Below are 14,604 nucleotides of genomic sequence, written 5' to 3' on the forward strand. Positions count from 1 at the left end.
TTAAACAATGTGTGTGTGGTTTATTATTATTAATATATACTTTTTTGCCAGGTGTTTTGCCATTACCAGTGCATGTGTGTCTGGATAGGTTGGTCGCCTTTTGCAGCTATTACCTGTTCCCTGGGAGCACTCAAAGACAGGCTGTGCCCTACAGCAGACACAGTGCGTTTGACCAAATGGTGCCAAATGTCAAATCTTTAATGATGTGCTACTGTGGGTTGATGGCAGGCAGAGAGCACTCCTAAAGGTGCCGGAGCTTCTTGTTGGAATGCGGTCGGATTTGAATTGATTTACCCCAAAAAAGAAATACATGAAATCGAAGGCTCTGTGAGATGTGGATTTCCCTCTCGGTATTGAACAAGGTACACCGTGCCTACACCTGCCAACAAGGCTCCTTTGGAAGCTCGTAGATCAGTATTGCTCTGGTTCTGAGGGCACTCCAAGCGTGATCTTGTTTTACTCCTATTCGTCCGCTCTCCTGGATCATCGGCTTACAGAGGACGCCTCTCTTTTCAATGGGCCTCCATGACGTCTCCATGTCACGTTCTGTGGCTGGTGCTGCTGGTGCCACCCCGCCCCGCTAACTGTTACAGGCGGAGGAGAGAAGCCCCCGGACACAATGCCCGTCTCAAACTCTCTTCGGCCTTTGCAAAAAAAAAAAAGCCACCATGACCCGTCACTGAAGCCCCTTTTCTTAAACTTGAATGAATATTTAAATAACCGACTGTTTAAATGATGATCAGCTTTTCTTTTGGTTTGTTTTTTACCATTCAAATAAAGATGTTGTAAATGTAAAAGGCTTTATCGTGGCACGCACGCATGCACGTACACACACACACACACACACACACACTGACATACACACACACACACACACACAATGCCCTCATTTCACACAGTTTGTGTACTGAGGGCATACCCCATTTTATAATTGACAACTTCTCATTCATTATAAACACACAGATACACCGACACAAACCAAGGCCGTTTTATGAATCACTAAACATTTCCACATAGCTAATCTCATTCATTACTCTCACACTGACACACACACACACACACACACACACACCGCGCGTGCGCTCTCAGCTCACCACCCACCTGTTTGTTCATGAGGATGTAGATGAGGGGGTTGATGACCGTGCTGCTCTTGGCGAGCAGCGAGGGGACCACGCTGGCCACGGGGCTGATGATGTCGTCCGGGCCGAAGGTGGCCATCATGGCCACCACGCCGTAGGGCATCCAGCACAGCAGGTAGCAGGCCACCGTGGTCAGCACCATCAACAGGATACGGTACTCTCTGCGGCGTGCCGCCGTCCGGCGGTGCTTGCCCACCTGCGTGACAACCGCACGCACACACACACACACACACACACACACACACACACACACACACACACACACACACACACACACACACACACACACACACACACACACACACACAACAAACACACACACACACAACAAACACACACACAAACACACACAGCACTTTGAGATTCAGAAAATTTTGGAATTATTCATTATTAGACCAACAGATCTGTATCATGTGTGGGTTTGGAAAGTGCAACTCAAGCACAGAAAAATGGCCAGGTAACTGTAATGATAATAATAATCAACTTTATTTGTATAGCACTTTTCGATTACAAAGTGCTTCACAGAACAGAATAAAACATAATAAAAAAAATGACACACAAAAAACATATTAAGAGAGTACAATAAGTACTAACAAAAACACCATAAAATAGAGCAAAAGAAAGAGAGGAATGTGTTAAAATGATAAAACTACTTTACGCTTTTGCATAAAAACGCGTTTTGAGAAGAGACTTAAAAGATGATACTGATTCAGCTTGTCTGAGATTCTCAGACAAGCTGAGGGAACTGAGGGGCCCGTACAGCAAAAGCCCGGTGACCTTTGGTGACAAGGCGTGATTTGGGAACAACCAGGAGACCCCTGGAGACCCCTACCCGAGGATCTCAGGCTACGCTCAGGCTCATAGGGGCCTAACAGGTCTGAAATATATCTCTATCTATATATAACTCTAAAAACTACTGGCAACCAGTGAAGAGAGGCAAGGAAAGGAGTAATATAGTCTCGTCTCCTAGAATTAGTTAAAAGCCTTGCAGCAGCATTTTGTACCACTGTATTTACGTTACCAAATATGGAAGGCATCGATAGAGGCAGAACAGTGGCTAAGGTAAACAGCATTGTGGGTGACCAGGAGCACCCCTTGCCTACTCATTTGAACCATTGCTATCGCCCACTCTACTTACCAAAAATAGATCCAAGATTTTTATTTGTAGCACGAGCCGTTACTGTCTTAAAAGGTTGAAGCACTAAACACTAGCACCTTATCCCCCGCACACTTTCTCTCTCCCTCATTACTAATTAATTAGCAGTTAAGCTGTGACAGGGAGATGGTGATGAGGTTTTCTTAAAATGTTAAAATAATAGGCCATTCGGATGCGCCAAAGCATGTTAGTCACAGAGGAGACAAGGTAAAATCACTTGTCTCACTTACTTGTGAATGTTATTGCAAAGATGCTCTGATTGTACAGTTGAGTTTTATTGGACTGGAACATTCTGGCCCCAAATACGATAACACATGCACATCTGTTTGTGGGGGAGCACTACTCCTTAGATTTGTCCCTCTTTTTCCTCATATCACAAAGGAGAGACGGGAGAGAATGATTTATTTTCAACCCTCCATACAAGACCAGCTCTCATATTGACATGTATTGGTTGAAAATACTAGTATGCTAGGGGTTCATTTTATTTACTATAGGCTTCATCAAACTTATTGCGATTGACAGCCTTTCCATAGTCTCCCCATTGCTGCGTAAGTTGTAATGTAATCTAAAAGCGAGCTTTAACAGAGCTTTGTCTGAGTGATTGACTTGTTTTCCTTCTTCAGGCTTTGGTTTGTGTGCAGAGCATCAGCACCGTGGACCCACAGTGAAGGACATTTAGCGAAGGCAGCTTATTGCTGCCCGGGGTCCATTACCAAAACAGAAGAATATACCTATTCAGCACAGGAACATTTTGGTTATTCTATTTGTCTTGGAATGTGTGTTGGAATTGACAATAACACTGACTTTGACTTTGACTTTGACTTGACTTTGTGTGTGTGTGTGTGTGTGTGAGTGTATGTGTGTGGTAGTGTGTGTGTGAGTGTGTGTGTGTGTGTGTGTGTGTGTGTGTGTGTGTGTGTGTGTGTTTGCCGGTGTGTACCTATTTGCACTGAGTTTGCCGATCATAATCTTTTTCCAAGTACAAATGAATAATACACAGATATGTGTTCACCCACCTACCACCACCCCGTTAACCCCTCCATTTCCATCATCACCTCCCTTCCTGACTGCTAAGGGCTACACCACTTTCTCAAGGTGAAGCTGGTAGGTAATCATCAGAGAAGGCAATTCTCTCACACACAGATAAAATCACAACAGCCTCGATCATCTCTCTGGCCCCCCGCCCCCCAAGCTGTGCTCAACGCAGCGAAGCAGAACACAACCTAGCAGACCTGTTTTAAGTAATGATTATCTTCTGACTAGAGAAGACCAAGCCAGCCTAGTTTCAAATCGAATGTGACAAGATGGTTGATTTGTGTTTCCAAATGTGTCGTTCATCACTGCAAGTGAGCCCTTGTGAACTGGTGAACTGGTCCTCGAACACAAATGATTTGATAAAGCAATATCCGAAACACAGATGTCCTTCTAAGTACCTTCCTTTTCCTCCCCTCTTGCAAATGAACCCACGTAACTGAAAGTCCCTATCTCGTTGCTGAGCCCATGTAACTGAAAGTCCCCATGTCCCACTCGTCCCGAGCCACCACTTAAAGGGGATCCATCGTGAGATGATAACGCCTGGGATTGAGGGTAGATGTTGGCCTTTCCAGTCCACTCCAGTCATTGAATGGTTTGTGCAGTAGCGGTTCTACATTGAATTGCGCCCCGGGCGAGCCCCCCTCCGTGCGCCCCCCACCCCCCCCCCCCCCGGAAAGTTGTTGACGGGCGGGCGCAATTGCGGCCAGGCAGGGGCCGCAATTGCAATTTTTTTTTTTTCTCGTGTGCGTGCCGCCCCCCCCTGTAATGCCGCCCCGGGCGGCTGCCCGTATCGCCCGTACCTAAAACCGCCACTGGGTTTGTGTGTCAGGGTTAGTGTACTTCCTGCTTTAGGTCCTGTTGTAGACGGGCAGGTAGTTGTAACCCTGCACGGCGGCCTTCCACTTTGTATACCTTCGGGTCCTCCTGCCTCTGTCTCTGTGATCTCGGTGTCTGGATCAGTTCAGACTAGACCAGGTGAAGACCGGGGCACTGCAGGGGTCAGTGCTTGGCCCTCTGCTTCATCTCACAGAACATAGCCAGGGACTATAAGGGGCTTTATAACCTTTCCATAACCTTTCCGTTCCCCCAAGAGACACTAGCTCACCTGGCTGGCTCTCTCGATGAAGGCCACCACACAGCCTCAGCCCAGTTCATACCCTTGAAGCTCTGGTGTTGAGAGTAGCTAATCCGGATTGGCCCCCACACACAGAGCATCAGTCACCGGGCCCCAGGCCTCCACCCGCCTGGTGCTAAATCAGAACCCAGACTCTTTTCATGAGACGGTCTGCAGAATACCTCACAACCCGTCACCCTTCAACCGGTATTTTTATTGCCTCAAGCTATCCTGGACTTGACGTCAAACTGACTTGCGAGTCTGCATGAATGACTTCATGTACATGCGACGAAAGAAAGTTCACAGCAATGTATTTTTGTTGCAAGTATCGCTTGCTGCATAATGAACTGTAAAGGAGTCCATACCTCTGAAACTTAAAAATTTAACAATCCTATGTATGTATATATATATATATATATATATATATATATATATATATATATATATATATACATACATAGAATTATTGTGTAGGCAACCTACCTGTTTGACAGCCCAAAGCAGCCGGCCATAGCAGTAGACCATAAGCAGCATGGGCAGGCCCAGGCAGAAGATGAAGAGGCAGATGATGTAGGCATGGGACTGGGCCGTCCGGACCCTCCAGGACACCGAGCAGCTGGTCCCGGCGCCCTCCAAGCCGTAGCTGCTCCAGCCCAGCAAGGGGGGCACGGTCCAGGCGAGGGAGTAGACCCAGGAAGCGCACACTGCCACCAGGGGCTTGCGGTAGTTGGGCCAGCGGTTGTTGCACACGGTGAGCGTGCTGTAGCGGTCGTAGGACAGGATCACCAAGGAGATCAGCGACACGATGCCTGAGGACACCCCGGACGATAGGGAAACAGGGAGACAGGGGGAGAAAAGGAGAGAGAGTGTTATTGGGAGAGATGCTGAAAGAAAGGGAGGGAGGGAGGAAGGGAAGGAGAGAATGGTGAAGGCAGGGAGGGAGAGAGAGACATACAGACAGCCAGAGAGGGAGGGACAGACAGACAGAGAGGAAGGGAGGGAGTGAGAAGGAGAAATGGAATAAGAGAGGGAAGGAGGGAGAGAGAGTGTGAGGGAGAGGTGGTGAAAGGGAGAGAGATAGGGAAATAGGGTGAGACATACAGAGAGAGAGAGAGAGAGAGAGAGAGAGAGAGAGAGAGAGAGAGAGAGAGAGAGAGAGAGAGAGAGAGAGGGGGGGGGGGATAGGGAGGGCGGGAGAGTGGAAAGCAAAGACAGGAAAAACAAGAATAATGTGCATAAATTCATTATTATGCTCATTATTTTGGCTATTCTCCTGTGATACCATTCATTATGTTCAGTTATCCAATTGTGAATCAGTCACCTATTATCATTTTGTGTTGAATTAGTATGCAAATACAATCTGTCGGTTGTATTTTCTGCCACCTGACATCCTGAGGAAATGAACACCAACTTGCAGGTTTCAATAATTGCATTGAGCCTCACTACACTTCTCTCAAGGGTGTGTGTTTCTGTGCATTTATTTGTGTGTGTGTGTGTGTGTGTGTTGTCCTCAGACAAGATTTACATTTATGATAATAGTAATCACCAATAGTGATAAGATCACTATTGGGTTCCATAATAAATATTGAAGTATTAATTAAGCATAATATAGCCCTTTACTAACAAAATAAATCTTCAGTTCACTACCATTTTCACAACCCAACCATGATTCCTAATATGTCTGGAGTATGTCTGGAATAGTATGTCTGGAATATGTCTATGTAAGGGCTACTATATACCCTGCACCGTTTTAAGTGACGAATGCTGGTATGTGTGTATAATATGATATTAAGAGTGAAATATTCGGTTGTTTCTTTGAATATTGCAAGACATTTACAGGGCCATGGATTCAAAACTACTTGCCTGTAAAGGCACAAACAAAGACTATAAACACATATATATATATATATATATATATACATATATATATATTTTTTTCTCATTCAACATTCATCCTTGAGTGATTGTGCTGTTGAGGGTGGGGGGAGGAGGGATGTTCGTGATGTTACTGTCCCTGTGACTGTATGTTCTCTTTAAAAAAAATAAATAAATAAACATATTGTTAAAAAAAAGCCCCCAAGGCTGCTTTACCACCTTTCTTTCTCTTAGATATTTTTCTCGACAAGCCTGCATTCCGCATCCCTGCCCTAGCTCGTGTATACAGTATCACAGGAATGGTATTAGAATCTCTTGATGTCAATTTCCATTCAGCCACATGAGACATTCATTCAGAACACCTTCAGCTGAACTATCCATGGTCTTCCTTTGTTGGATACACACGATGGCCACAGGAAAATAAAATAGGGTGGGTGTGACACACATTTCATAGAATGATTTTTTCTTTTCACATTGAAACATTACGTTATCCACAGTTAAAACAGTTTTGTAAACATTTCAATCCATAATAGCCAAGCATGTTTTTTTCTGGTCTTTTACAGAATATAATGGCAAACATAACAAGTTGGCTGGCGAGTTTTATCCAATCTAATCTAATTTTCCCTGCAAATTTTCTGTTTTTGACTCACGAATAAGCCATATTAACGAAGCAGGATGCACTCTGAATGCCATTTCACATAGCCAAAGAATAAGCTTGTGCTGCTCTTACTTTGTCAGTACAATCCTGCTTGTCATCTCACCGTTTGTCCCTACCGTTCACACTACATCTAAATCTGATAGCATTGTTTCTTTGAGGTGTGTGATGGCATGATCACTGTCGTGGCAATTTCTTTACGAGAATGTCTTTATTGCTTCTTGGATGGATGAGACTTCTAAATGTGAAAAACGACACAAGTGCACAAGAAGTTGTGGGAAAATGACCTATACAATGTATGCATACACCAGTCTCCTCTCTAGCAGAGTGAGCCCAGAGTACAATCTCACAGAGCCTTTTAACACAGTTTTGCCTCCTCCCCAGAGGGCTGCTGTCCTAAGGGAAAGGGGGGCCCAGTTGCACCCCATCTGTTAGGCAATTTGTCCTCACATGAGAGGTGATAGATATTTACACAAAGGCCAGAGATGATTGTTTTCTCACCAAACAGATAAATACATAAGGGAGTCACTGCTTTCTCGAGACCGGTTCACGCCAGGCAAAAGATCAACAACATAGGGGAACTAGATAACTCTATTGAACGGACGGGGTGGCTAGGTAACACAACCTGAAGAAGATAAAGCTTTACTGATTAAAACTAAACAACATATCGATTTTTCCATTACATGACCTAAAAAGCCATCGTCTACAGATCAACTGACAAACACCTGAACTGGTTTATCTATCGTTTTTTCTCATCACAAAAAACAATTACATATATTTTCCGAACAGGCAATGGGCCATGGAGGGGGATTTTCATTCCTATGGTTACAGTCTCCATAGTTTTCTGCCACAACCGAGGAAAGAATGGCAAAATAAATGCATTGGAAGGCATGGCAATGTGGGTCACAGTTGGGTACTGTGGACTTGATTAGAGTGGGGTCATCTGCACGTCGGACATAGGACATAGGGTCCCATGATTCTTCTTCTTTTTTTTTTTTTAGGGGAGCTGTGTTTTCTGACCTCCACCTGATGTTTCCGGGGAGAAATCAACATAAATCTTTTGAGTAGAAATATTTGGATGGGGAATTTAAGGGTTAAAGCAAAAAAAAAAAAGCATAAAAGAAGGTAAGGAAGACTTAATTAATTGAGCGACAAAGAGATGATTCGCCCGGTAGTAGTCAATGGCAATATGTACCCCATTAATGGCCAATGGCGTAGTTTGATGGATGCTAATTAGTAGACAAACAAACAAAGGATTAAATAACACATTGATGGCTGTCAAAAACTATAATTAAACGAAAAATATGTAAATATAGAATGGAAAGATATTAAATATCAAAAACCCAACACATTTGAACACACATTGAACAACTTGTAGTTACCGGTACCTACTTACTATTTTTATTTTAGATTTAAAGTGTCATTAAATGCAGATTCATAAGCAAACGTTTGTCTGTCAAAGAAGAGTTGCCTTGCAAGTGCCATTATATGCAGTGTTTACAGTAATGAGTAAAACATACACACGCACCACGCATGCACACACGCACCACGCACGCACGCAGGCATGCACGCACACACACACGCACACACAGTACACAGTTGTCTTAGACCCTAGACACCTGAAGGCTGAACCATGTGGCTCTATCATTTATCTTGCAGCTTCATTCATCAACAGCCAATTATGCAGCCTTCGGTAGTATCATGAGGAAATACATTTTTTATAACCGCTCCATCCAAAGGCCCCACACTAGACATTCACCGTTCACACATCCACTCTTTATAATACAAGGACTCTTTGTATGTCTGTAGTCCGGTCGACTGCACACTCTGCAGTGGTCAATCGGCGGCCCACTCTGCAGCTGTATAGCTGAAGTCCCATCGAAGTGCAGTGTTGAATATCAGGTTGCTTCGTCGTATCTGAACAGATACGACGTTTTGTAGAACAGTTTTGAACAGACACGTTTTGTAGAATAATAATAAGATAATAATATAATAATAATAAGAAAAAATGTGCAGCAAAATATCACTTTATGTCAATACATGGCATATTGATGTCACCTGGCAATATTGTACGGCACAATAAAAAGTGTTTTTTTTCTGGAATTACCGTTAGAGGGAAAATGATTATTCATACATATTCATATGTGTGATTATGTATGACGGCAGTATAATTCCGACTCACTTGAATATGTGACAGCAGCCATGCATGACTGCTGTCCACAAATCATCCAACACATTGCTCTCCACTACCCCATTATATTCCGAAAAGAAAACTGTCTACCTTGATAGTTAAACACACACACATACACACACACACACACACACACACACACACACACACACACACACACACACACACACACACACACACACACACACACACATACACATGGTGTCACAAGACCTGGTTCCTCTGTTACTGTCCGGGCCTTGTTCACAGGGACAAAATGCATGATGGATGTTCTTCTCCATCCCTGTCCATCTGATCGTACCTCACTCAAGAGTCAGGAGGACACATCTTCCTTTAGCGTTCCGTGTTCAGCCCTTGCTCTTTCAGGGTACACAGTCTGTGTACATTGTAAAGTCTGTCCAGGCATGTTGTCAACGAACAGCCATGCATGTGACATCTCCATCTATAGCGTTATGTGCGCTCTTGTTCTTTAGTGCTCACAAAAAAAGCCTCCTTTTTCCACTGTCAGTTTCAGTTGTATTAGTCATATGTAAGTTAACACAGGTTCAACGCATCACATTTTCCAAGTCATGCACTAAATGGGGGATATATTATCTGTTACAAAAGCACAATCTCTGCCATCCCCGTGCATGCTATAGGGTTGCTCTAAGTGTCATTGGGCATCTGTGCGGCTTAAGCATTTTAATGAGGCTACGGGAGAACATGATGACCTTGATGTTTGCAATGTGAGATTCTAGACATAATTAGGCATCTGTCTGAGCAACCAAACACTGAACACCATCACGCTTCAGCAACAGCACAGTCTCTGGGGTGAAACACCACTACTTTGGACTTGGTCCTTCTGATCGGCTGAAGCTGTGGCTGGTCATGAGACTTTCCATATTCCATGATGTATTCCATATATTATTTTAAAGATGAATAACAATTGTTCATGTGTAACAGAAAGAGCTGATAGCAAGACGAGGATGGGAACTCAATAAGATGTTGCCTTAGAAGTGCGGAGAAGCTTCTGACTAGCTGTGACCTGTGAGCGTCAGTAAATCTTGGCACGTATTCTATTCCTGTTCACTACACAATGCACATGAATACACCAACAAAGCAAATGAATCTCCTAAAGTCTTTTTTATCTGCGGAAACTGAAACACATGTCAGTGCCACAGACCCCTGTGAGGGGGAAAAGAACAGAAGGAAGGGAGGGGAGGGGGAGCCAAGTCGATTTCATCCGTGTGCGAGCAATAGATAAATGCCTGGGAGACAGCTTCATTATTCTACAGTGTTTTCCTCAGGCGGCAACGTTGAGCCATCTCCACCTGCCCAGTGCAATGACAGTCCAATATCAATTGTTCCACAGAGGTAAGTCCATGGCCCTGGTCTGAGACCATGCTCCATTGCTATGCAGAACAGAACCTCCTGGACCACTGCTAATGCCAGCACACTTGTTTGAGGGCCACACAAGCGCACGTGCACACGGACATGCATTTGCAGAATGAGCACAGAAACCGAGTGCAGACATGCATGCATGCACACATAAGCACATCTTACTTTTAGATATGCACACGCATATACACAGATGCACGCATGTATGCACACATACTCACACACAAGCACACACACACACACACACACACACACACACACACACACACACACACACACACACACACGTACACGCACACACACACACACACACACATGTACACGCATGCACACACACATACACACAGAGTAGACGTAACATACAGTTCCTTTGCTAGGAGGCTGCAAAGAGTAGTAATGTAAGCTACTGTGGCCATGGTAGAAGCAAAAAAATACATATAAATCAACAATCAATCTTATTTGTTGATTTATATGCATTTTAAGAAAGCATAATTTGGGAATTCCTGAATTATCAACAAAACAAGCAGTGCTAAAGAGGTTACATTAACAAACATAACATAAGTACTTCTACTTATGTTATGTTTGTTAATGTAACCTCTTTAGCACTGCTAAAGAGGTAAAAAGTAACATTAAGACAAAATAAAACAATAACATTGCAAACAAGCATGGCTTTTATATAAGCAATTATGGATCCCAATTTAACTGCTTATTGTAATAAGCAGGTCAATTGGGATCCATATTTGTGCACTATATGCATCAAGTAAGCTATAGAACTTTGACAGTTCAAAAGTTGTGATCATGCGTGTGTGTGTGTGTGTGTGTGTGTGTGTGTGTGTGTGTGTGTGTGTGTGTGTGTGTGTGTGTGTGTGTGTGTGTGTGTGTGTGTGTGTGTGTGTGTGTGTGTGCGTGCGTGCGTGTGTGTGTGTGTGTGTATGTGTGTTCTTTTGCAGATGCATAGGGGAGATGATTTGAATATATATGAATATATGAATGGCAAGAGCTAAAATGTGTGTAAATAACAAGTGACAAAGCTTGATCAGAACATACAGTAATGTTCTTCAAGGGGAGCATTAGACGCAGATCTAGCCAGCCATCCATAACCTTGGGACCTACTAGAAATGAGTCCCGTCACTTTGCAAGCAACATGTAGTGATATGTCAATATATCTAGTGGGTTCTGTAAGGTAAGTTAATGTTCTATATGGATGCTTGGCCCATATGCAGCATAAATAATATTAATTATGAATGCAGCACTTAATTGAAATAGTTGGATATTGATATTGATATATGCTGATTTGTTAAAAATGCAATGTTGAATAATGCATCGTGGAATGCTAGTAAAGTAGCCTACCCCATAGTTTCAAATCAATAAGAGATGACGTAATCCTTCAAACACCTTAAATGAAACGAATCACATGTCAAAACCAAAGCTCTCTCAATATGTAAGGAAAGTTATTGCGTCTGGATGAAAGACAGAACCTTATGAAGACATTTTAGGGCGATAAACAAAGAAAGCAAATATGCATAAGCGAAAAGCCTTTCGCTACAAAATGAACAAAATGCGCTCTGTACAGAAGTTAAAAAGAGAGTACCCGTGCAGTCCTCATGGGTAGAACTATTAACTCACCAAAGCAGGAGTTGACGAAGCCATACCAACTGCAGCCAATGCGACCGAGCAGCCACCGACCCTTGATGCTGGACGCAAAACTGAGTGTAGTGCCAAACACGCACACCAGCATGTCACTGACACTGATGTTTAACAAAAGCATGTTCACGGGAGTTCGCAGCGTCTTGAATTTGCAGAACAGCAGCAGCACAACAAAGTTATTTACGAAGCCAAAAGTCATGATGAAGCCCAGGGCCACGGACAGCACGACGAACCCCGTCGGGGACAGCATCTCCGTGCCCGTAGATTTACTCAAATCCCGGTCAGCGCTCACGTTGAAGCTGTAGTTGAGATCAGGCGGGTCCGAAAACATTGTGCTGGTTAACGTGTGGTCTGAAAAGTTGGAGGGCAGTTGGACTTCTGGAACGTAGTTTCTTTTCTTATTTTTTTCCCCCTTTGTTTACATTGTTTCTCTTAATTGATCTGGGAAAAATCGGACTGATTAACGTATTTATCCATGTAGTTTAGTTAGTTTTTTGCGTCTTCAGCAATATGAAATCTTCTGCTCCTCAAAGTATTCCCATACGCAATGCTGGCGCAGGTGAGTGGCCTATTTATAATCCATTACATTTATATTTGGAAATGTTGATCCACGCCATTGCGATGATAATATTAGGCATATTAGTTTGCAGACGTGCGCCGTTGTTTTCCTACAGAAGTCTTGACAAAGAACCATCATAATGCGCAGAACTCATCCATCGCTGTGATAATCACCTTTACGCGCATGCTGCATGCTGACGTTTAGTAAAAAAATATTGAGTAGCCTACTTTCGACAATATTCTGTGATCGTGACTCCCTTCGACTATAGAGCATATTTTATTGGTATCTCTACGTCACCAGAGTAATAGGACGTGTGTGTGTGTGTGTGTGTGTGTGTGTGTGTGTGTGTGTGTGTGTGTGTGTGTGAGAGAGAGAGAGAGAGCGAGAGAGAGAGTGTGTGTGTGTGTGTGTGTGTGTGTGTGTGTGTGTGTGTGTGTGCGTGTGTTAGAGAGAGGCAGAGAGAGAGAGAGGGCGCTCAAGGGGACGGACCGAGTTGGTTTGCAAAGTCGAATTAATATATAGCCTACATTTGACAGATTCCAAGAATCTGTGTGCGCACACGCAACACACACACACACACACACACACACACACACACACACACACACACACACACACACACACACACACACACACACACACACACACACACACACTCCGTTATTGCTGCCTCTTGGAAACACACACGTTTGATTCAGGCTTGCAATAGCTCTAATTTGCAATATTCAAGCATGGTATTGAAGCTACCTTTGTACTATAAGAGTGGCTGACAAGCATGACCCTCATGGACAGAATATCCATCATTATACAAATATAACACTGATTATAACATATATAACATAGAGTTATTCACCGTAATTAACGCATAATCAAAGAGCCTAACCATATGTCATGGGCATAACTTAAACCTGCAGCAATGAAATTATTTCAATTTTTGTAATTTCTCAAACATCCAATATTCTACAATGTGTCCCCAGATACGTGTGACCTGTGGAAAGCCAGAGATGTTGGTATTCAAGCTCACAAGGTTAAGAAATATCATTTTAATTACAACCCCAATTCCAATGAAGTTGGGACATTGTGTAAAATGTAAATAAAAACAGAATACATTGATTTGCAAATCCTTTTCAACCTATATTCAATTGAATACACTGCAAAGACAAATCTGGTTATTGATTTATTTCATTCAAACTAAGGGTTGGTTGAAGCCAACGAAACTCATGATTCATTTACTGCCAGACAATGTCAGTTTTAAGCAGATCAATGCTTCAATCCATACAACCCCAATTCCAATGAAGTTGGGACATTAAAATGGGACAGTAAAATGTAAATAAAAACAGAATACATTGATTTGCAAATCCTTTTCAACCTATATTCAATTGAATACACTGCAAAGACAAATCTGGTTATTGATTTATTTCATTCAAACTAAGGGTTGGTTGAAGCCAACAAAACTCCTGATTCATTTACTGCCGGACAATGTCAGTTTTAAGCAGATCAATGCTTCAATCCATACAGGTCATTTGTACAGAATCCTTTTCAGCTTATATTCAATTGAATACACTACAAAGACAAGATATTTAATGTTCAAACTGATAAACTTTGTTGTTTTTTTGCAAATATTCACTCATTTTGAATTTGATGCCTGCAACATGTTCCAAAAAAGCTGGGACAGGGGCAACAAAATACTGGGAAAGTTGAGGAATGCTGAAAAATCACCTGTTTGGAACATTCCACAGGTGAACAGGTTAATTGGAAACAGGTCAGTGTCATGATTGGGTATAAAAGAAGCATCCCCGAAAGGCTCAGTCATTCACAAGCAAGGATGGGTCGAGGTTCACCACTTTGTGAACAAC

The 14,604-nt window shown here is 43.0% G+C and overlaps 1 protein-coding gene across 1 annotated transcript; it reads right to left on the reverse strand.

Moving 5' to 3' along the window:
* Positions 1-539: 539 nt before the first annotated feature.
* On the reverse strand, positions 540-12,520 carry LOC311358261 (opsin-3-like; the record flags this gene model as incomplete). Its single annotated transcript, XM_084478259.1, has 4 exons — positions 540-584; positions 1,102-1,335; positions 4,928-5,253; positions 12,169-12,520. 4 exons carry the CDS (start codon positions 12,518-12,520, stop codon positions 540-542), a joined length of 957 nt encoding a protein of 318 aa, XP_084334385.1.
* Between the last annotated feature and the right edge of the window lie 2,084 nt (positions 12,521-14,604).

This window comes from Micromesistius poutassou (assembly GCF_964030765.1).
Source record: "Micromesistius poutassou genome assembly, chromosome: 14".
NCBI classification, from domain to species: Eukaryota; Metazoa; Chordata; class Actinopteri; order Gadiformes; family Gadidae; genus Micromesistius; species Micromesistius poutassou.